Here is a 24,004-nt window from a genome sequence, read left to right as displayed (position 1 = left end):
GTAGTAATTGAGTTCGTGCCATATATTTTTTTCAATAAAAATTTTAAAATTCCCTCTGATAGTGATGTATAGGTTATTCAATCAATTGAACAAAAAAATGAAGGATTTGAAAAGCCAAAGTTAAATCTAGATATTATAACTGAATGATTATTTGCCACATGAATTTCCTTTTTTTCCCTATTCACCGTGACTGCCAGTGTCTTCTCGTGATTATAAAATAGCTAAAATTTGACGGATATGATGATTTTTTAATAGTTTATAGGAATTTTGCTCTGAAATTTGTTCATGCACTACCTAGATCTAGGGGTGTAAGTGAGCCAAACCGGCTCGTGAGCTGGCTCGAACTCGACTCGTTAACGAGCTCGCGAGCCGAGCTTATCGAGCTTCGAGCTCGAGCTCAAGCCTACAATCAAGCTCATATGATAAACGAGCTCGAGTTAGAGCTCAACCCGACTCGACTCGAAAGCTTATCAAGCAACTCGATATAATTTTATATATTATATTTATATATAATAATGCATCACATGCATTGGTGCTTCTCAAACGAGCTCGAACTTTTCGAACGAGCTCGAGCTTTTGAGTCGAGCTCGAGCTTGATATTTTCTAAACGAGTTGATCTCGAGCCCACTAATCGAGCTCGCGTGAAATAAGGATTAAACAAGCCAGGCTTGATAAGACAAATACTCGACTCGACTCCACTCGTTTACACCCCTACCTAGATCCATATGGATAATTTTTTCTAAACAAATAATTTTGTCTTGCTTTTTTTACTTGACCAATTGACGACTTGATGTAGACAATATGGCATATGAGGTATCTTATCATTTTCAGGATTCAGTATATTTCTATATAATTCTGCCTTACTGATGTAGTGGATCGTCGGAAGATGATACCTGCAAGAAGGATTTTAGGATTTTCCCAATCCATGGAAGAAACAAGAAGCTTTCAAAGCTTTCTAATGGGTATAATATCATTCAATAATCCTCAAAACCTTACATTGGACCTATTTAAAGAGGAAAATAGAAGTCTCTTGAGCAAGGAAGGTAAACTAGTCCCTAAGCACAATAAAAGCTATGATGTTCCTACATCATTCTCCCCTTGCATAAAAAGAGCTCGACTCCGTTCGAGGCTTGCTAATTAGAAGGGAGGTAAGGTGGCAAACAAAATTCCGGGATCGAAGACTTTGAATGCAGGCTTCCAAATTAGTACATGAAGAGGCTTCCTGTGAGTCCCTCGAAGCCTTGAAGAATCATTCACATACTGCTCAAGTAGAGCCTAATTGTGGCACCTTCTGAGCCAGTTCCAGATAGGCGGAATGTCAGTCGGGAATCATATGCAAACAAGAGACGGATTACCTGGTGCTTGGAGACTGAATCATCCACCCGATCGTTGTACTCAAGTTAATCAGCATTCACAACATCCGTCTTCTGCACTTTAGTAGGAAACCAATATGGGCATTCAAATTCAGCCTTTAGCCAAGCATACTGGTCAGAATATTCACCATAATCTGTATAAGAGCCAAGCATAATCACATGGACACCTGCAACTTCAAAAGAATAATAGAGATTTGAAGTGGAGCCGCTCTCTGCATAAGTCATTTTCCACCTTGCATTGTATGACTGGAATGGAGATTTAATAAATGGAATACTCTCCATCTCATGGTTCCCTTCTGTTACCATCCACGACCTAGCACTTGCATATGGTTGTATCAGCTCACCAAAGGAATCCCACAAGTGTTGTAGATAATCAGCATAGGAAAGGTCCCCTGGGAGCAAATGCAAATCATATTGGCAATCATTGATGTGCGATAGTGTGGATGCAGTCCAATCAGTCTGACCAAGATCACCAACTACAGCAAAAGTTAATGGGAATTTAGAAGGAGGGGTCTTAAACTGAAACTCTGGTTCAGATGATTCTGTGTACTTCCCAGGGAACGTTCCATATTCAACCAACGATGGAAAAGATTTATCATCAGTGACCCAAGAAATTCTCATGTGTTTCTCTCCAGCCAAAGAAATGTGAACCTGGGCGGAAAGGACATGAACGTCGGAAGAAGCTTCGCCCTCAACCATGCTGGAGTGCTGAGTGTTTGGATTTGGTTGATTTGAGCCAAGTGCAGCAGCCAGAGAAGGGTTCCAAGCGTTATTTTTTTCCAACATCTCTAGCAGCTTTGTCTTAGCTTCATTCAAGTGGTCTACCTTGACATTATGTCGAGCAGCTGAGGAGCATTACCCATGATCAACTTTGTCAGCCAAGTTTAAACTTGGAATTTCCACACCTGCAGTAAAATCATTCACATCACCAACATTGTAGTTGTCATTTAACTTAGTTTCTCCATCTCCATGATCCGCATCAGGATCCATGATGCAGTGCAGCCTCCGGCTGTTACTCAAGTAGGGCTCAGACCATTCCACCAGCTTCTCCTCCTTCTTTGGTGAGCGGTCGAGGAGTCGGAGCTGGCCGGATGTGCCAAATAGCCGAGGGATGCTTCCAGAAAAGTTGTTTTCCCAAAGCTGTATCTTCCAGTCCCGTGAATGTGTTCTTTGGAAGGTCCATCGATTTAAGACTTTGCAGCTGATCAAGCTCCGATGGAAGCTCTCTGGTAAGACCGTTCACCTGTAGCAAGATCGTGTCGAGGTTCTCAAGCTTACCAATCTCAGATGGGATCTCGTCGGTGCTGCCACAGCAGGCATGTTCGTCCTGCTCGATGGCCTCGGGTGGAGCACATTGGAGGTGGATCGATGAGTCCGGCGTCGGATCAAAAGGGATCGTGTCCCGGGATTATCGATGTGCACTACTCTGCAGGATTCCGTCAACGATAGTAGGATGTGTCTGGTTGCGGAGCGGAGCCGTCATCGTTAGATGATGTCGGGTCAGGATGTGGGTAGGCGTGCGGGATGAGTGAATGATTTCCATCCATGGTAGAGTAAGGAACCCGCACTGCATTGTTGTCGTCCGCAGCAGGAAGACGACAAATCTCCAGCTGGAGCTCCATCCCGACGGAGTCGGAGCAAGCAACGAGACTGGGATCTGGTCGTGATAGATCGAGCTCCTGCACAAGTCGGGTCGGCGAATCGGAGGCTGGATGTGCGGGAGTCTGGTCGGCTGCTGTCAGAGACGTCGGAGTGGCGGTAGATCGTCGGGGTTGGGAGTTTTGGGGGCCAGCGGGTTTGGCTTGAGCGGTGGTAGCGGGTTGTTTCATCGGAAATGAAATCGGAATAAACTCCCACGCAGGACATTGGGCGTGCGAGCATATCTGAACGGGATTTGGCGTGCTTGAGCGGAGGTGGTTCGCGCCACCGGAGCGGAAGCTCGAGCGGTGGGTATTCCAGTGATGGATCACGCCATTTGAGCGGGAGTTCTAGCGAAGCGTAATCATCAGCGACCGTGGGAGTATGGCAGGACGGATGGCGTCTGCGTGAAGCGGAGGAGGGGATCGAAGAAGAAGAATGTCTCGGTATGATTGCCGACGACATTCTCATACTCCTTATTGACCGAAGGGTTTCGCGAATCCGTCAAGGTTTCTATTTACCTGATCGAGCGATTTTTTCGATTGAGCTTGATAGAAGGCGATCCGGCTCCGAGCATCGTCGGCAGCCCACCTTTCTTGGCGTCGATCGTCGTCGACCGCCAATCTTGTTTTGCGGCTTCGATCGTCGTCGACAGCCGACCTTCTTCCGCAGTCCATCGATCTTCACAAGCTCGAAGCTCTGATACCAACTGATGTAGTGGATCGTCGGAAGATGATACCTGCAAGAAGGATTTTAGGATTTTCCCAATCCAGGGAAGAAACAAGAAGCTTTCAAATGGGGATAATATCATTCAATAATCCTCAAAACCTTACATTGAACCTATTTAAAGAGGAAAATAGATGTCTCTAGAGCAAGGAAAGTAAACTAGTCCCTAAGCACAATAAAAGCTATGATGTTCCTACATCACTTACCTTGCCCATCATCTCTTCTGCATCATGTATAGCTACTGTCTTAAAGATGAACATTCAGTCAATTCTTTTTCTTAGTCTTTCTGAGAAAATTAAACCGTTTTAGACGTGTGAATTGATGAGATAATGATACTCATATTGTCCATATTACTTGCAGCATTAGGAATGATTGTCTTGACATGGAATGGTTTCTCTAATTCTCTGGAACAATGTTAGATCCGTTAGCTTGACAAGTAAAGCTGCTATAACAACCTTTTATATGTTTACTTCGAAGGTAATTATTTGTGAAGCCCCGTAAGTAAAAAAAGCTGAGCTTTTAAATATCGATGCACCTTTTGTTGAAATGGTTGGAATTTCATTTAAGAAACTTCATAGTTAAGCGTGCTCATCCCAAAACAATTATGGGATCGATGATCTATTGGGAAGTTACACCAATATAATAAAACCGTGAGGTTCTTAGGCCAAAGTTGATAATATTTCGATAGTTAAGAGTTTGGATCTGCCACTACATGATTGAAGTTCTCTACTACATTATTTTGTTGTTTGAACTATATTCTCTTTAAAAAAAAAAAAAAACCTTATCCAATGAAAATATTAGAAAGTATTCTAGTATAATAATTGTAATGCTATTCTACTCGCTTCTAATGTCTATTCTTCTTTCTTTGGTACTATTTGGCAGCAATTTTATGCTAAGTACTTGCTCACTCCACTCATAAGATGAAGGATGTTGGAGTAGAAGCAGGTATCACACTTGCATGTTTTTCAATGTATAAAATTTTTTACTGATTTTATTATACCTTATTAATTAATCATTTGAACTAGTGGATTCTGGTGAATCAATTTCTGAAGGTGTAGTGACTATCTTGCCCCAGGGGTGTCAATATTGGACACGACCCGAAAATCCGACTCGAACCCGACACGGAAATTTCGGAACCGGTTCGGGTTCGGGTTAGAGATTTCAACCTATTTGTAAAACCAGGTTGGGTTGACCCGTAAACCCGGAATCAACCCGGTTTGACTCGGGTTTGCGTCATTCACGTCCGCGTCCATCCGTCATGTCATCTGCGCTCTGTCACGTTGTCTGCGGTCTGTCGGGTTCGACTTCGCATCCGCGGTTGGCCGTCTGCGTCAAGACTCAAGCGGTCAAGCCCATAGGGCATTCCGGAACCGCCGAACATTTCCCGCGCAATGATCCGCCATCCGCCCGTCCGGTGACCGCTGCCCTCGCACCGTCGCTGCGTCGCATGCCCGCAAACGGACTAACAGAGTCACCCTGTTCGCCAACCATACTCGCAATCGCGTCCGCCGCCGGTCCATTCGCCGGCTATTTCGGGCGCTTGCTCAGCCAAATAGCAGAAATCTGTGTCGGGTCGGGTTGACCCAAACCCGAAGCGGGCTGGGTTCGGGTTGACCCGAATAGTGCCGGATCAATTTTGAGTTCGACCCGAACCTGACCTGTGACCCAAAATTGACACCCCTATCTTGCCTTGTTCCTAATATTCATTTTCTTGTTAGAATTACTTCTGGAATGAGTATTGTTGGATGTAGGTCAGTTTCTATGCAAGAAGATACTACAAATAGTTTTGTGTTGGCTCAAACAATTAAGGCAATTTCACATCATAGCGACTGACACCAAAAGGCTTGAATGCACTTTTGAGATTTGGTGGTTCAAAGAAAGTGAAACTCCACGTCATTTAAATATTTGATTTCCCATCAATTAATCACACACTTGGAGGAATGTAGTTGCATATTTCACTGGAGGGACAAAATCTTTCAGGTTTGCTTATCAATTGCAATCTTGATTCAGTTTGCTTCTACATCTCCTTTGATGTTTGATCCTGATCAATACCTGTCTTTCTAGACAAAGGACTAGTATGTTATTTTCTTCATTGTATTTTTTTACTTAATTAAATTTGCATGAATAAGATCTAAGAAATCAACCTATTCATATTCATGATTTCATGATTTTATATTTCAAACTGTCTTTCGGCTGCAGGCTAGAGTGGATGACAATGATGTGGGGAAACAGAGATCCCAATACTTGGTTGCTATTGTAATCAGGCGTGGAGCCAGAATTATTTTCATGTGGGAGCACAAATTATTGAATTTAAAAAAACCCTCAATCTTTTCTTCCAGGCTTAGGACCGGCATAGTTGATTTTAATTTGTTTTCTTAAATCATCAGACTCAACATAAAATGATAGAATATATGATAAATGAAAAAAATTACAATTGAAAACTTTAAATCATGATATTTTTCTTACATATTATCTATAATTTTTCACTCCAAATATATTTTTAAGTTGAATGAAAATATAATTAGCAAAAATATAATATTGAAAGATATAATAAAGTGTCAAAAGAACATAAAAGTCTTAATTTGTATTGAAAAAATTCTAAATCCGCTACTCAAAACTTTCAAATCTAATCAAGAATTTATTGAACTAAATAAACTGTGATAATCCGACAAAATAATTTACAATATTAACAAAAAGTAGAAATTAAATTTTGTTACAAGCACCTTTAGTTACAAAATAAATAAAGAATAATTATTTAATTTCTTTTAATATTAGTAAACCTTTAAAAAAAATCATAAATTTAAATTTTTATCTTAGATATATCAATCTTCTAATGCTGTTGCACATCCATTCCAACCCTTACTCAACAACTCTTCAATTCCTTTTAATATAAGTAAATCTGCGTAATAATTTTTTATAGATAAAAATTAAACTGGTAATTTAGAAATTGAAGATGAGCAAATAATCAAATGGCCAGGGGCGGATCCAGCTCCTTTTTTTAGGGTGGGCAAAAAAAAAAAAATTTGTGAGGGATCGGCAAAGATGCTTAGGATTGATAAAAGTAGGACAAAAAAGATTCTTGAGGGGGGGGGGCAAAATGCCCAAAATACTCAAAATATTTCAAAATCTCCCCTCTAAATATTTTAAATTTTTTTTTTTAGGGTGGGCATTTGCCCACCCTAAGCCATGGGTGGATCCGCCCATGCAAATGGCTACAGTCTGTAGCCATTCATTTTTTTTTCTTGGGAATAGGTACACGATAGAGAAAACAGAATGATTTTTTTTTATATAAAAATAGCAGAATCTTCTGTTTTGGAGAGGGAGAGAGAGAGAGAGCTTGATTGAAAAAAATGAGGTTTGAGGAGAAGCACAGGTGAGCATAAGAAGGCATAGCTTTTTCTATTTAATGAAGGATTATCATAAGCCATTTTTCTTGGAAACAATAATTAGTCTTAATTAGATACTAATTAACTCGCCAATGGCCAATGGAACAATTATTACGTCCTCCGATCGGATGCAGAGGAACATCCAGTTGTAGGCAAAATCCCGCCTTTACCGACCAAAAAACTCGGTACACCTCGGTATAGGCGGGATTTTGCCTACAACCGGATGTTCCTCTGCATCCTTACACCGGACCAAATAAAGTTCCTACCAATGGGGGCCCTTGCCCCCATGGCCCCCATGTTAAATCCGTCCATGATTGTAATAAGTAAATAATCCATTAAATAACTAAAATCTTACAAATGAAATAAATGCAATAAAGAGTGAAATAATATATTGTAAATCATATAAAAAAATATTTGCCGGGTATCCATAGAGAAGATGTTGAGAAGATGAATAATTATGTAGCTCATTGATTGAAAGTTCACGTAACTCTTGAGCGAGGCTTTCAAATTTTATTTCTATAACATAAGGCGTAATTTCATATTATCAAAAATTTTGGGTGTAATTTTCTAAGAATATAAATAACGAGAATATTTCTCTAACAATGTCAATTATGAGGCATATAATATCAATTTTCCTTGATAATGTTCATATTGCTACCCTATAAATATGTTATTAAAATATATAAATGATTATTTAAAAAACCAGCTAAAATAGAATTATGAACTCTACTTGAAAATTTGATTTTATATGCTCAATAATCGCAAAAAAAAAAAAAAGGAGAAATATGCTCGCAGTTTGTTTTGTTAGAAAAAATACACGAAGTTAATTTAAAACAAAAATACCTAATGCATAGAAATAAAGGCGAAATCTTCGCACACGCAGTCAAGCAAACTTTAAAAACAAAAAAGTGGGGCGTCTTACTGAATTTCAGATATTTCGCGATTGCTCCGCAGTGCCAGATTTTGTGTTTACGGAGCTCTACTCATTTTTGCTCCTCGCAGAAAATGTCTCTTTCTGATCGGGTAGATTGAGCAAATAAGGACGAAGAGGAAGCCAAAAACTGAGAAAATCAAAAGGCCAACCTTTTATTCTTGAGGGCGTCTTCACGGCGATGGTAGGAGCCGTCATAGCGTGGCTTTTCGGCTTCTTCATGCTCATCGGTCTGCTTCTCCTTGTAATTTACCAGGTATTATCCGTAAAACCCTATCACTGCGAAAAAAAAGTTCGACTAGATAAACAACCCATGTTCTAAGACCTTTTTTTAATGGTATAAGAAGTTGCATTCGTATTGGCATTACCATACTACGTATCATTTTGGTTTAATGTATTGTGTTGATAACGTGTTAAAAATCTCACAGTCGAGGGGGGAAGTATCGCATCTGAAAGGTGTTTTCTTCAATTATATGAATACTCACAGTCGTGTTATGTAAGCTTGTCTATGATTTAGGATGAGCTTTGATAGGTTTTTGGGTAGTTTGATACGGATTTGATTCACCCGCCTATGCTCAACTTTTCGCTAATTAACTAAGTGTCTGGATCATTCAGGCTAAATTTGATTTTTATGGCATGGGATGGATTTTTATAGGTCATTGGGCTGGGTGATTTCATGCGTGCTGTTATTCTTCTATTTTTATATGGTCACAAAGTTTGGGGCAAACGCCTATTACTTTTTTTATGCCATGTGGAAATGGAGATAGAGTTGCATTGTGTCAGTTCTGGCATTTTTTTTTATCATATTGTTTGCAGTTGGGAAGAAAAACCGTTAGACAAAAAGCAATGGTAAAAAGATAAAAAATGCTAAGAACTCAACACACAAGACAAAAGTATATTTGATCCAGTCTTCAGGTGCGCTAAAAATACATTCCACTCTAATTAAGAGGAGTATATAATAATTTTTTTTCCTTTAAATTCATTTTAATATTGAGAGATGATAAGCGACCAAACAATGAAGTGAAATAATTAGATGAGTAGATATCAAATAACTTTGAGCTGAATTTCATATTAATATCAATAAGATACTTTTTTGATACCACCAAACTTGTCTTAAACACTATCCCATTTATTTTAGTACCATTGCGCTTTCCGACGACACCTTCGAACATGTCTATACTGTCACCACGTTGTACCGCATTAAAGTAGTTCACCACAATCACAAATAGAAGCACCAAGGGTCTCTCTCTATCTGACTATCTCCCTTGGTCTCTCTCTACAATCTTTCTCATATAGTTATCTTCTCATGTCAACCCAAGTAAGCCACGTAGGAAACTTCCACTTGACATTATTTTTCTGCTCTCATAAAACCACATAGTTGAGGAAACTCGAGTTCAATTTTTATTTACATTGTTGTTGACAAGTTTTAGGTGTTAATATATTTCTAGTGTTCTCAGTGAGATCCTTCATGACACAACTAATGAAACATGTTGGGAGAGCATCCATAATATAATTATATGAGAGAAAATTTAGAGTATAATGATCATCCACGTGTAATTGCATCGCCACACTCAATTCTAGAACAAGTATAGAAGGCTCCTCTTTTCAACTCAAGTTGATGACACTCTTAACTCACGTCTCTTTTTTAGGCAAGATGGATGCCCTCTTAAACAATGTTAAGATAATCCACAAAAGTAGGGTATCCTACCAACTCCTAGCCTTAAAATTGCAAATGTTTAACCTCACAACATACCTGTAAATCTTATTCATGTTGGCCCTATACACTTTTAAGGAGTTTGGAAGGATAATAGTTTCGATCTATTGTCAAGTAAATTAAAAATCACAAGCAATTTAGTGACGCACTTGTAAAATGAACTCATTGTTGCTTTCATGGTTTTATACTAAAGTGCAATCAGGGTTATCATACAAGATCGTGATTTGTTTGTGGATGTAGTGAGATCTCACATACCATCCAAAGTATGTTGCTCCAATTCATTAACAAATATTTGAGTTATGCATTAGTTCAAGACTTAAGGAACTTTTTCTCATCCCCGATGACATAAATTAAGACTTATTTAGGTCACTTGAGAGAGACCTTCCTCTTTGCTTTGTTGTACATAGAGAGCTATACTCTATAGTTCAGATATTTAGTATAAGATTGATCAAAGCATTCAAAATTTTCTTAAACCTCAATTGATTATTTTTTAGTATAAGTTTGCTACACTTTAGCTCATGTGCAATAAAGAAAAGTTGCCTCAGAGGAGGGCATAATTTGACTTGGACCTGTTTATTCTTTAACACCCTCTTATGCTTTTTCCTCATAATGTTTGATAGTGACTTTTTTTTTCATATCTCTAAATATCATAAGCTAAGTAATAGGTATAACAAACATAAAGAAGTCCTCCTCAAAAGCTCAAGGAACTAGTATAAGGTGAACAATATTTAATAAAAAGCATGTTAAAAAGGGTTTATGAGTTAATGTGTGTCACATAAGCTCAAATTTAAAATATAATACTCTACATAACATTTTCATCTTTATTTTTGAACAATTATAAAATATTTTTACCCTCAAGCATCTTATTTCTCTTCTAGCTCAACATCCTTGAGGCTCCCCCTTATAGGAAACTAAGCATATTTGCTAGTATGCTCTAGGATGGCTTCAAAAGTCTAGTTATAATGAAATGGCATGTACATTTATTTATGACACTTATTCAAGAAATATGGTCTCATAGTGCATCACATTCTTCTTCAACCCTCTCAATATCCTATCTCATGATTGCCTAAATTAACTATGAGCATTAAAAAAAGAAAAAACTTTCTATTTTTCAACCAATCTGCGCATCCTAATAAAAATAATACCACATATATCATGTTTGAAAAGTATACCATTTACAAGATAACATAAACCTACCTTCCACCTATCACCTCTCTTATTGCACTCCATGAATATATATATATATATATATATTCTTGAAGTTTTTATCTCCATCAAAGTTATTATCTATTAGCAAACCCTTTGTGTCAATCATATTAAATTCCTCCTCAAATGGGAACTCTCCAAAATCCAACCCAGTTATCATAACAAATTCAACATTCAACAATGCCAAATATTATATGCTTGCCTCCAATATTGAACATAATGAAGTATTTCCCATTTTCATCATCATCAACCATCCTTAGTAATAATTGATGAATTAGGGTGGTAGAAAATTAGAGTTATTGAGTTATAAAGAACTACTAAAGTGGAAACTCTCATTTTTTCCAATGAGATCATTAGCCTAAAATTGCCTAATTCAAATTATGTTTGAACCATTTTGGAACCTTGGTCAAGCATTGCTTTAACAAAGTTCAAACTATGATCAAATCATCATTGCTTTAACAAAGTTCAAATTATGATCAAATCATGTTTGAACCATTAATTCTTGAATCTTGTTTGAATATTGCTTTAACATTATTTGAACAATGTTCAAACTTTGTTCGAACTGCAATCCAAAAAATTTCAAATTATGCTTGAACCCTATTTTAAATATAATCAAATCATATTTGATAATATTCAAACATTACTTGAACCATGCTTTAACCTTGTTTGAACTTTGTTCCAATCAAATTCGAACAAATTATGAACCTTATTGTAACCATATTCAATCACTCCCGAGGATCTATGGTGAAAGAATTTCTTTTCTTTTTTTTTTCAATATTTATTATCTTGTCAAATCATTCTATTAATTAATCAACCATTGAAACCAAATCAATATCAATATCCAAAGCGAATTAATTTCATTACAGAGAACAAATAAATAGTAAAAAATATAATCCCTATTTATATAGTCCAGAATAACATCATAATAGTAGAGTCTAAAATACTATATAAAATAGAGACTTTGGCTACAAAAGAATACATAAACGAAATATCTGAAGTAAAGCTACACTAGTCTCACTATATATATAGTCTCAAGTTGCAGACTCCTTATCTAAAATTATTTAAACCGCATAATGAGAAAATAACCAAGCAATTAACTAAAATATTACAACTGATTTACTGTAGAAATCAGATTTACTGTATAACAGAGACACTAGTGCCACGGCGACTGTTTCTCGTGCCGTAGTTCTCTCAACCCTAGTGCCTCAGCGCTCATGTGTACAGCGCTGAAGCTCTCTAGTTCAATCATCAATTTAAAAATTCATATTTTTTATTTAAAATGCTTTTCGTATCTTTGGATTGGTACATAATCAAACCTTGTTATAACCTTGCTTGAATCTAAAAAACTAAAGTTCAAGCTCGAGGTTGGATTTGTGAATTCTCCAATTCTAAAACATTTGCAAGGTGGCTCAAGACGGCTTTTATTCAAATATTGTTTCAACCTTATTGTAACCATATTCAAGCCATGCTTAAATTTTCTTTGAACCTTATTCAAAGCTTTTTTAAATTAAATCTTGCTAGAATAGTTTTTTAATATTATTTGAACCTTGTTTAAACCTTATTCAAAAATTCAAACAAGATTTGAATAATTTTCGAAGATGGCTCAAACAATGTTCTAAAATGTTTGGAGCATATAATGTGATGTTTAATGTTATTTTGTGTTTAACATTTGGAGTGCTAACAATGTATTCAAACTTAAATTACCGAATCTATAACTTAACTAACCTTAAATAGATAGACATAAAAACTTTATTGTGAAAATTTGCTAAAGGTTGATCACACTTGCTTGAAGATCATCGGAGATGGAGAAGGTGCTGAGAAGGGGAATAATTACGTTGCTCATTGGTAGAAAGTTCACGTAACTCTCGAGCGATGCTTCCAAATTTTATTTCTATAACATTAGGGGTAGTTTCATATAACAAAAAAAATTCGACATAGTTCTCTAAGAATATAAATAATGAGAATATTTCTCTAACAATGTCCATTATGAGTCATATAATATCAAATTGCTGAATTTCAGTCATTATGGCGAGTATTTCGCGATAGCTCCGATCGCTCCGCAGTGGTTTTGACAGATTTTGTGTTTACGGAGCTCTATTCATTTTTGCTCCTCGCAGAAGATCTCTCTTTCTGATCGGGTAGGTTGAGCAGATAAGGACGAAGAGGAAGCCAAAAACAGAGGAAATCAGAAGGCCGACCTTTTAATTATTGGGGGCGTTTTCACGGCGATGGTAGGAGCCGTAATAGCGTGGCTTTTCGGCTTCTTCATGCTCATCGGTCTGCTTCTCCTTGTAATTTACCAGGTATTATCCGTAAAACCCTATCACTACGAAAAAAAAGTTCGACTAGATAGAAAACCCATGTTCTAAGACCTTTTTTTAATGGTATAAGAAGTTGCATTCGTATTGGCATTACCATACTACGTATCATTTTGGTTTAATGTATTGTGTTGATAACGTGTTAAAAATCTCACAGTCGAGGGGGGAAGTATCGCATCTGAAAGGTGTTTTCTTCAATTATATGAATACTCACAGTCGTGTTATGTAAGCTTGTCTATGATTTAGGATGAGCTTTGATAGGTTTTTGGGTAGTTTGATACGGATTTGATTCACCCGCCTATGCTCAACTTTTCGCTAATTAACTAAGTGTCTGGATCATTCAGGCTAAATTTGATTTTTATGGCATGGGATGGATTTTTATAGGTCATTGGGCTGGGTGATTTCATGCGTGCTGTTATTCTTCTATTTTTATATGGTCACAAAGTTTGGGGCAAACGCCTATTACTTTTTTTATGCCATGTGGAAATGGAGATAGAGTTGCATTGTGTCAGTTCTGGCATTTTTTTTTATCATATTGTTTGCAGTTGGGAAGAAAAACCGTTTGACAAGAAACAATGGTAAAAAGATAAAAATTGCTAAGAACTCAACACACAAGACAAAAGTATATTTGATCCAGTCTTCAGGTGCGCTAAAAATACATTCCACTCTAATTAAGAGGAGTATATAATAATTTTTTTTCCTTTAAATTCATTTTAATATTGAGAGATGATAAGCGACCAAACAATGAAGTGAAATAATTAGATGAGTAGATATCAAATAACTTTGAGCTGAATTTCATATTAATATCAATAAGATACTTTTTTGATACCACCAAACTTGTCTTAAACACTATCCCATTTATTTTAGTACCATTGCGCTTTCCGACGACACCTTCGAACATGTCTATACTGTCACCACGTTGTACCGCATTAAAGTAGTTCACCACAATCACAAATAGAAGCACCAAGGGTCTCTCTCTATCTGACTATCTCCCTTGGTCTCTCTCTATCTCCCTCTCTTATATTCACAAGCATCTCTCTCTCTCTCTCTCTCTCTCTCTCTCTCTCTCTCTCTCTCTCTCTCAAATTTTCTCAATTTCTTATCAAGTAATACGGTATTTTACCCTGTCCCCTTTCTTTCTCCCCATTAGCCCTTATTTTTATTATGTTAAGGTTCTAATGAGAAGCTACACTCATTACATATTGTAAACTTGATTTGAGTAATGGTGTAGTACATGATTGATTTAAAGTTAATCCAAAAGTTGCAAAAAAGTAAAAAACTTAAAATTATCCAAAAAGAAAATTTGAATAAATTGATATTTATCCATAAAATCACACATTTTGGAGTTTATGTTTATCATGTTGATTAAAAAGGGTTGCACCAAATAAACAATCTCCCATTTGGAGAGCAAAATTTTGCTGTACTTATTTGTTGACATTAATTCGTTGCGGTATCTCCTCTCGGTTATAAATGATAATTAATTCAGCCTTAATATTTATTTTTTTTAGTGGCTTTCTTCGTAAGCATGATAATCGTATTCTCAAATCCTTTTATTTATTTTTAAGCTTTACGACGTCTTTTTCCTACAAACATTTGATAACTATTCAAATTAAACATGCTTTTTTTATATTAAATTGTAGCATTCTTAGTCAAATTTATAACGCTAACAAAAACGAGCATTCATTTCTTTTTATTTTCTGAACTCGTTCAAGAAATTCTTCATCCAAACCAGTTCTTTTGCATCGTGAGTAACTACAATGTACTTTGCTTCTATGGTAGATGATATCACTACATTAAGTAACTGTAATAAGATAAAAACAAATAGTAACCTCCATATATGTGTGTGTGTGTATGCATTTAAATTGTCTTCTTCTTCATGTCCAAATCGTCACCTATGTTAGCATCAACAAACTTCTGTAGTTTCATGCCATCTTTACAAAATTGTAACAAGTTGTTAATAATAGCTTTTATGTAGCGCAAAATTCACTTCGCTGCATTCTAATGCACTCTTCTTGAATTTAATGCTTGCTTATTGCTTCTTCCATATGAGCTATATTAGGGCTTATGCAAACAATAAAATGCATCAATGAGCCACGTATTGAGGCATAATAAACTTTTATTATATGGTTTGTCCCTTCACTAATTTCATGTGATTGTTACTTCTGAAAGTTTAAAGTAACTAGGCAAGGGCCTAGTGGCCTACTTATTTTAATAGTTCAATTCTTGGGAGATTTTTTTAACATGTCGCTTATTCTGCCATGAGTGATGTTCATCTCGAGAAATTTTTAACTTCTTTCAGATCCATATCAAATTCCTTTGACAATTATTATTTCAATTTATTAATAATATTATTATTTGCTTCTGTAATCAGTATGACATCCATATAAGAGCAATATGATAAAAACACACAACAATCCTTTGACGCAGCAACAATGATCTGCAATGCATCTGTAAAGCTAATTTGATGCATATATCCATATATTTGTTTATAAATTAATGGGGAGCTTGTTTTAATCAATACAATCTTTTATTTAGTTTGCCAACAAGATTTTCTTTTCTAGGGACTTAAGAGTCTTTGTAAGTTGTACCATATTATTGTCATTCTCCAAATCATTATGAACAAAATCTGCCTTGATATCTCTGCTCAATATGTAGAATTTTTTGATGCTATTATACTCCACACCATCAAATAGATGTCAATTTAACAAGAGGAGAAAAATCTCATCTAAGTTGACACCTTTCTTTCACTCATATCTTTTATAATAAGCCTTGCTTTGGTCATTTTATTGCCATTTTACTTTTTTCATGATATGAAAAATCCATTAGTTTTGAAATGCCATCTTCTTCATTATAGCCTAGTCAAGGATCATTAAGCGATTTTATTGGAGTGCTTCATCCCCTCTTTCATTTTCAGCTCCCACTTGATGAAGTTTTTAAACCACATCATTCATTCAAAATACTGTAGTTCGACAGCTTCAATAAGCAGTACATAATGTAAGGAGGGAGAATATCAGTAAGTAGGCTTAAACGTTATTTAATGCCTTCTCAACTGTATTGCAGACGTTCTTGACTTTGGCTTCGTGAATTTCAGCAGTCGGAGGAGTTAAGTGGCCTTATTCTTACACTTCATCTCCATAACTCACCTCAAGCTCAATACGTTCACTTTTGGAGGCCTACTTCCTTGAATTATTATATTCATATTTGTTTATGTTGTTTTTATCGAATATAATATTCTCATAACTAATTATTTTTTCGGTTTTGATAATCTCAAAATCTTAAACAAAAAGTAAAAATTAAGCCTAATGATATAATTGTTTGAGATTTGAGATCTAGTTTATATCTGCTAATACTAATATGAATATGAGAAAGTTTTACCTTCTTGCTAGTGTAAACTTGTTCATGTAGTTCATAACATAATGGATTGATGGTTGTAATGTTAATGACATTCACCCAGACGGTCTTGGGCAATCTTCCATATAAATAAATGCATTTAGATCTTTCATTCATAGTTTGTTCATGCACTTAATAATTCCAGTATGCTTTGTGTTCTTGGAATTGTCTTCTTCATACATATACCATTTGTTGGAACTTGGAATAATTTCTAAATTCAAGCTCTCATACTTTCCTCCATTATTTGATTTTAAGTACTCTACGTTTACACTGGAATCCTTTTCTACCAAGCTGTTCCAACTTTTAGAATATCAAAGAATTCAATTTTATTCTTTAAAAAATATATCCACACATTTTTATTAAAGCCACCAATGAGGTTAATATAGTAATGTGAGCTTGAATGGGTGTCTTGATATCAAGCTATATCAAGGTTGATCATGCTTAAGCTCATATAAAACTCTTAAGATAGGAAATGGATAAACAAAATTCATATTTTCTGTTTGTGGTTGTTTGGGATAGCGTATGAAGTATTGAAACGGGAAATTTCTATTTTAGAAGCGAAGTCTTAGGTTTTAGCTTCAAAACTGGTAAACTGTGGTTATTTCGGCAAAAACAGATTTCTTGATAAACTAAAATTGAATTTTGGATGGTGAGACAGCTATTGCTGAAAATTTCAAATCTACCCAGGACTAGTATGCTGGCTACAATCTGAATTTCTGGGTATATTTAGATAAGGGGCATCAATAGTCGAAAAAGACCTCAAAAAGATGGTGAAAATCCTTAAAGTTTCTTAAGTAATGTGAGGGAAAGTGAATAAAAATGATCCATGATTTCATGGCAATTCAAAACATAAATGCTTGTGAATAAATTTTGAGAATCAAGGATAGAAAAAAATTGAATGATAATCAAGCATATAAGGAAATTGATTGTTGGAGGGATTCAATGTGATAATATTTAGGCTGATTTGATTTGTTTATATGGAAAGGAATATGGGTAATTTTGTTTAGAATTTCTTGGAGGCTTTTATGGAGATAAAGCTAAGTTGGGAAAGCATCATGGAAAGGTATCATAATACTAATTGTTTTCTAATTTATATTGCAGCAATGGATTAATGTGAGGTAGTCGTCTGGATGATGATTAGATTGCTTGGGTTGGAGAGGATGGGGGATGAGAGTTTATCAGACGAAAAGGATTTAGGTTAAAATTTTAAACAACAACAATAACAACAATATCAAGCCTTTACCCCACTATGTGGGGTCGGCTACATGAATCCCTTTTCTCCATTGTGTTTTGTTAATAGTTAAATTCTCATTTAAATCTAATAAAGAAATTTCTAATATTATCTAACAAAGTCTTTTTAGGTCTACCTCTACCTTTCTTAACATAAGCCAAATCTAATACATATACTCCCCTAACCGGGTCATCAAAAGGCTGCCGTTTTATATGACCAAACCATCTACGGCGACTCTCTTTATTCTTATCTTCCATTGGGGCTACTCCAACCTTTTCTCGTATATGCTTGTTTTGTATCTTGTCTCTAAGAGAAAAGCCACTCATCCACCCGAGCATCATCATCTCTGCAACACTTAACTTAATATTATGCTTCTCTAATAATGACCAACATTTTGCACCATAAGGCATTGCAGGCCTCACCACCATCTTATAGAATTTTCTCTTAAGTTTGGGGGAATTTTTTTATCACACAACAAGCCCGACGCATTTCTCCACTTCAACCATCCAACTTGAATTCTACTAATAATATCACCATCTATATCATCATCACTTTGAACAATAGTCCCAATATATATAAAATGTGTCCTCTTATTAATGACTTAATCGCTCAAAGTCGCAATCCCCCCACTAGATCTATTACTACTAAAATTACAATTTATATATTCTGTTTTAGATGTACTCAAACGAAAGCCTTTAGACTCTAAGGTTGACCTCCATAATTCAAGTTTACATTCAGCTCGCTCTCTATTTTTTATCAACAAGAAGAATATCACCAGCAAAAGCATACACCAGTGACAGCCTCTTGCAAATGTCTAGTGAGAACCATGACTAAAGCAAAAAGATATGAGCTTAAGGCTTATCCTTGATGTAATTAAACTGAAATAGGAAAATACTAGGTCAAACTACATTATGTTTGTACACAAGTAATAGCTTCTATATACATACCCTTAATGACTTGAATATAAGCATTATCAACCCACTTCTTTTCAAGTACTCTCCATGGCCCTTCTCTTGGAAATTTATCACATGTTTTCTCAAAATAAATAAACATCATATGTAGATCCCCCTTATTCTCTTTATACTTCTCCATCAATACTTTCAACAAATGCAAATATTCTTCAATCCTCTAATCACAAAAAACTCAAAATATTTTTTGGCTCTAAAAAAAATGATGTGACTTGGAACTCTTTTTTCTGCAAAGAGGGCATGATTCTTTGTGTTGAATGATCTTGGGGTTTCTTGTACTATGCTTGAGAAAGAGAAAAAGGGTGGCATGCTCAGAGTTCCTTTTGGAAAAGAGGGAGAGAATAGGTAGGTTTGGTTTGGGAGGAAAGGTGGAGAGGATGAGAAAGAAGAGGAGAGGGTGCCTGCATCCTCGAGAGAGATAATTGTTTCAATACTTGTAGGGGTGTTTCTACGTAAATGCATACTCTATTTATATGAGGGATTTCATTATCTAAGAAAATTAAAACAGGAAAGCATCAGAAAGATAAATCAAAAGGGATCTTTCATATTACAACAACAACATCTTTCATATTGAAAATTTTTTTATTAAAGATCTTCTAAATTAAATACCCATTGATTACACATTATTACTTGACCAATCTAAATCTAATTAGGTTGTGAGGACAAGCCTGCTCTTATGACAAGTTGGATAGTTAATTCTTCAATCTTCATCAGGGACTGTGCCACCAGCTTAATTGCATATTAGTTCATAGCTGATATTTAAATCCTTGGTCATGCTTTTTGAAGTTGTCTCCAAACATTTCTCATCAGGAATCCTTATGAAAAAATAAACTGATAATGCTTGCTACTTACAAAGTTGACCCGTGCTTTACATGTATCCCAACGGATGCTACTAGTTATTTTTTCTTTACATTTCTTGCTTCTGTAGCAATGGAATTGTTTTTTGCTAAAAGCCTAAAACTATGAAGAATCACATCTGAATATTAAAGAGGATTTGTTCTTATGCCTGATGCACATTCCGATTGCTTGTTTGCCACTTCAGAGATTTTTTATTTTCAATCAATTAAATTGAATGGAAGAAAGGAAATAACTGTTCGACTTACCAAAGAAGAAAAACCAAACGAAATAACCACTGTTCTTATGCTGCCCAAAGTGTGGCTTGTTCTGTGTCACTGATCGAGAAAATTGAATTACTCGTCTATAAAACTATATTTCTATGTGTTTGTTAAGTAAAAAGTATTAATCCCGCAAAGGTAGCTGAAAAGTTAATATTCAACCAAAGGCTAACTTGAATGAAGTTTATAAATTGACTCGCTGAATGCTTTATTTATTTATTTATATTTGGAAAGAGATTCAATTATATTAGTTCATTTTAGCAGTTCCATTTTGGAGTAAATGTTAGCCTCTCTCTTTTGTTTACACATTTATTTTGCAGCTGGTGTCCTTATCGGATCTAGAGTATGACTACATTAACCCATATGATTTATCTTCACGGATAAATGCAGTGATTTTACCAGAATTTGTACTGCAAGGAACCTTATGTCTGCTCTTTCTTGTATCGGGGCAATGGATGTTGTTTCTTTTTTCTGCTCCAATGCTCTACTACAATGTGAGATTGTAAGTTTACAGTTTTCTCCTCTTTACGTTTGCTTTATTTTGATTTCAATGATCAAAATTGATTTGCTAATGCATGATTTATATGCCTTATTTTGGAACATATTTTGTTTTTTTTTTTCAGTTTTGCAGGAATTGAAGGCTTTTATGAGGTTTTGCATCTCTTATGTTGCTCCTTTTGCTGACATATTCTACTGATTTCATAATGTTAGTCATTCTTTTTTCCCTTCTCACCAGAGGGACGTTAATGGCGGCAATGAAATTTAGTCTATTTCTGCTGATTGTAGTAGAGCATTGGAGCAGAATTCAAGTTGGATGGTTGAAGTGGCGGAATGCATCGGGCTTGTTATGTGATAGAAATGTACCCCTCAAACTTAAGGGAAAATTCTATAAGATGGTAGTGAGGCCTGCAATGCTTTATGGTGCCGAATGTTGGCCATTAAAAGAGAAGCATAATACTAAGTTAAGTGTGGCAGAGATGAGGATGCTTAGATGGATGAGTGGCTTTACCCTTAGAGATAGGATACGAAATGAGCATATACGTGAAAAGGTTGGAGTAGCTCCAGTAGAAGATAAGATTAGAGAGAGTCGCCTTAGATGGTTTGGTCACATAAAAAGGCGGCCTTCCGACGACCCAGTTAGGAGAGTAGAGGTATTAGATTTGACTTGTGTTAAGAAAGGTAGGGGTAGACCTAAAAAGACTTGGTTAGAAAATATTAGGAATGACCTTTCTTTATTAGATTTAAACGAGAATTTGGCTTTTAATAGGACACAATGGAGAAAAAGGATTCATGTAGCCGCCCCACGTAGTGGGATAAAGGCTTGATGTTGTTGTTGTTGTTGTTGTCTGCTGATTGGAACAATGTCGTAGCATGATTTAGTTTGGTTTGGGTTGCCATATTTTAGAACCAAGTCCGCAATGCCAATTCTGAAAAGGTTTAAACCAAACTACCCGCATTAAAAAAAAAAAAATTCTTTCGGTTATGTTCAGTTGATTTTTAATTTTAAGACTAAATACAAAAATTTGTCTTTAATATAGGAAAAAACGAGCCATGTGTACAATCTAAACATGTGCGCACACAAAAAGCATTTAGATGATTTATAAATAATAAAAAGAAAACTAATATTGAAAAATATAAATAAAAGTAAAATGCTCTTATACATAATTTTAACTCTAATTAAGGCTTCATTTGGTACAGTTTTCTTAATGTTTTTTAAAATAATGTTTTAGTTAATTTTTTTTGAATTAGAATATTTTTGTACTAAAAAACTGTTTTAGAAAGCAATAAGAAAGTAGTCCCAAACGAAGCTCAAGATTTATGAGTCTTTTGAGATGTAAGTAAGAAGATGAGAGGTGCCGACGTATGAGATTGAGATGCGAATTTGAATGTAATTTATGATTTATTATAATAAATAGTTTTGCCTAGAATATAGAAGTTGCAAAATAATTAAGAGGGATAAGATACAATTGAATAGCTAGATTACTATCATCAAGTTTCATCCTAATGCATTTGTGGACTAGAAAAAAAAACTCTATACCTATACCTAAGGTCAGTGGAGGGAGAAGGGATGTCATACTGCACTAAAGATCGACGACAAAAGAGTGATTTTAAAAGTCTGATTGGACAAAAGATTGATGAGTTATCGATTGTTTACTTGCATTTGTGCACGAGGGAATTGTGGAGAGAGCGAAGACCAAAACATACATATCTCTACGTATCTGTTTGACAAATAGCCTTAATCAAAAGTTATCTCCCGTAATTTTAACTATAGTGGCTTGCGCCTATAGGAAACTATAACTCATATCTAAAGTCCTTGCAAAATGAGGGTGAAATTTGTGGGTAGTATTTTATTTCAATCTGTCTTCTGAAAATTTACCCCATAACTTAATCCGTTAAAATTCCCCCAAAAGCAGAGGAGTTCGGAGCGTGAATTTTTGGAGCCCACAATTTGGTAACTGGGTGTCCACTTCTTCTAATCTTCTTGTTTCTCAGAAGGAAAGAGATTCATGTTTAGTGTTGAGTAGATATTCTTTTCGTGCAATTATCATTTCCTTTTTGCAGGGTAAATAATAGAAAAATTGACGTGATGTTGCAAAAAGCTCTATTATTTAAGTATTTACATGTTAGATTAGCCTACGCTTTCAAGTCACAGGCTCTGTTGTCACTTCCAGATATCTGCAGCGGAAACACCTAATGGATGTCACTGAGATCTTTAACCAGCTCAATGGGGAGAAGATGCGTCGCCTCGTCAAGCTCATCTATCTTGTTATCCTTCTCTTTATATCTTTATTTTGGTAAGTAGATGATTGATCTCACTGGAATAAACCTCCTAGCTTGAGCCAGTTACCTGAAAGCTTCCTATTGTTTCTATGCAGGATGGTATGGACTTTGTTGGAGGATGACTAGTTGAAAATATGCCACCATCTGTTACCCAACGGGCACGAGATTTGGTTTGCAGTCAAAGATCCACTTAGGTTAGAAATCTAGCACTATAAATCCAACTAATCAACTAAAAGTTAGAAATTTGTTGTCTTTGCTATGCGTTTACAATTTGATGAATTGATTTGTGTGTCAATTGTCTATGAAGAAGAGCTATATTACTGCTATGTATTTCCACAAGCTCCTGGAGCTGGAGGGGGAGCTAAGTAGAGTTTTTGATTTCCTCTTAGCATCATGAAGACTGCAGAAGTCTGTGTTTGTGGTATTAACTATTAACTAATTTGTTTGTTTTGCTTCTCATCGATGTTTGATCAGTTCTAGGCAGCAGCACAAATTTATATTCTTTATGGAATAGAATGAAAACAGTCGGGTTTTTTTTTCTTAGTTATAAGCTCTTGAATTAATGCGCATCTTTGCCTGTTTTATCAGAATAGTAGATCGTATTGTTTTTTCTGATGAGCTGATTTGACTAGTTTGTTCTTATCATTAGTCAATTTATTTCATAAATTCTTGCCTAGCTGATTAGAAACTAGCCAAAAAAAAAAGTAACAAGAAAACCAGAAAGATGAATTTTTACAGCCATGAAATGGATCAAAAGAGAGAAAAAACTGATCGCAGAAGACGTGCCCTGCCATAACTAGTTAGCAACAGGCAAACCTTACAAAATTTTATTGACCATGTCTGTAGGGCTCATATAGGGACGTTTATTGTTTGTTTTGGGGATGATTTAAAGCTTTCACATAACATAAATCTCTTTAGTTGCAGATAACTCACATAAGTAAAAAAGGTAGAACCCACCCTCCATAACAAAGTTACAAAGAACGCAAATATTAAAAGATTAAAAATCATATTTATTCAACATATTTTTACAAGGTAGTTTGCTATTAAGAAGTAGCAAAGGAATACACAAATTTCAAATGAAATCAGAAGAAGGGCATCTCACACTTCCATCAATAAAAAAACATGATAAAAAGACATTAATGTGAATTTGTCATCTTTAGACACATATATAAGAACAAATAAGAACTCATGCTTTGTTTGGGACGGCTTTCTTACTGTTTTTTAAAA

General features: G+C 35.5%; 2 protein-coding genes across 3 annotated transcripts; one reads left to right on the top strand and one right to left on the bottom strand.

Annotated features, from left to right (window-relative positions):
• Positions 1 to 943: 943 nt before the first annotated feature.
• Positions 944 to 2,189, bottom strand: LOC110116655 (purple acid phosphatase 18-like). Its single transcript, XM_020850323.2, has one exon. The coding sequence runs from the start codon at positions 2,157 to 2,159 to the stop codon at positions 1,401 to 1,403; it is 759 nt and encodes a 252-aa protein (XP_020705982.1). The 5' UTR covers positions 2,160 to 2,189; the 3' UTR covers positions 944 to 1,400.
• Positions 2,190 to 7,990: 5,801 nt separating this feature from the next.
• Positions 7,991 to 23,320, top strand: LOC110116690 (protein cornichon homolog 4-like). Of its 2 annotated transcripts, none has more exons than XM_020850380.2 (4): positions 7,991 to 8,310; positions 20,317 to 20,498; positions 22,669 to 22,791; positions 22,873 to 23,320. In XM_020850380.2, exons 1-4 carry the CDS (start codon positions 8,236 to 8,238, stop codon positions 22,901 to 22,903), a joined length of 411 nt encoding a protein of 136 aa, XP_020706039.1. In that variant the 5' UTR covers positions 7,991 to 8,235; the 3' UTR covers positions 22,904 to 23,320. The 2 variants fall into 2 exon arrangements, with proteins under 2 accessions (XP_020706039.1, XP_020706038.1); XM_020850379.2 differs by lacking the exon at positions 7,991 to 8,310 and adding an exon at positions 13,185 to 13,277.
• Positions 23,321 to 24,004: the final 684 nt, after the last annotated feature.

The sequence above is a fragment of the Dendrobium catenatum genome, unplaced genomic scaffold, assembly GCF_001605985.2.
Source record: "Dendrobium catenatum unplaced genomic scaffold, ASM160598v2 fragScaff_scaffold_793, whole genome shotgun sequence".
Taxonomy (NCBI): domain Eukaryota; kingdom Viridiplantae; phylum Streptophyta; class Magnoliopsida; order Asparagales; family Orchidaceae; genus Dendrobium; species Dendrobium catenatum.
The sequence above is the reverse complement of the archived record's forward strand: the minus strand, read 5'-3'. Positions and strand labels throughout refer to the sequence as shown.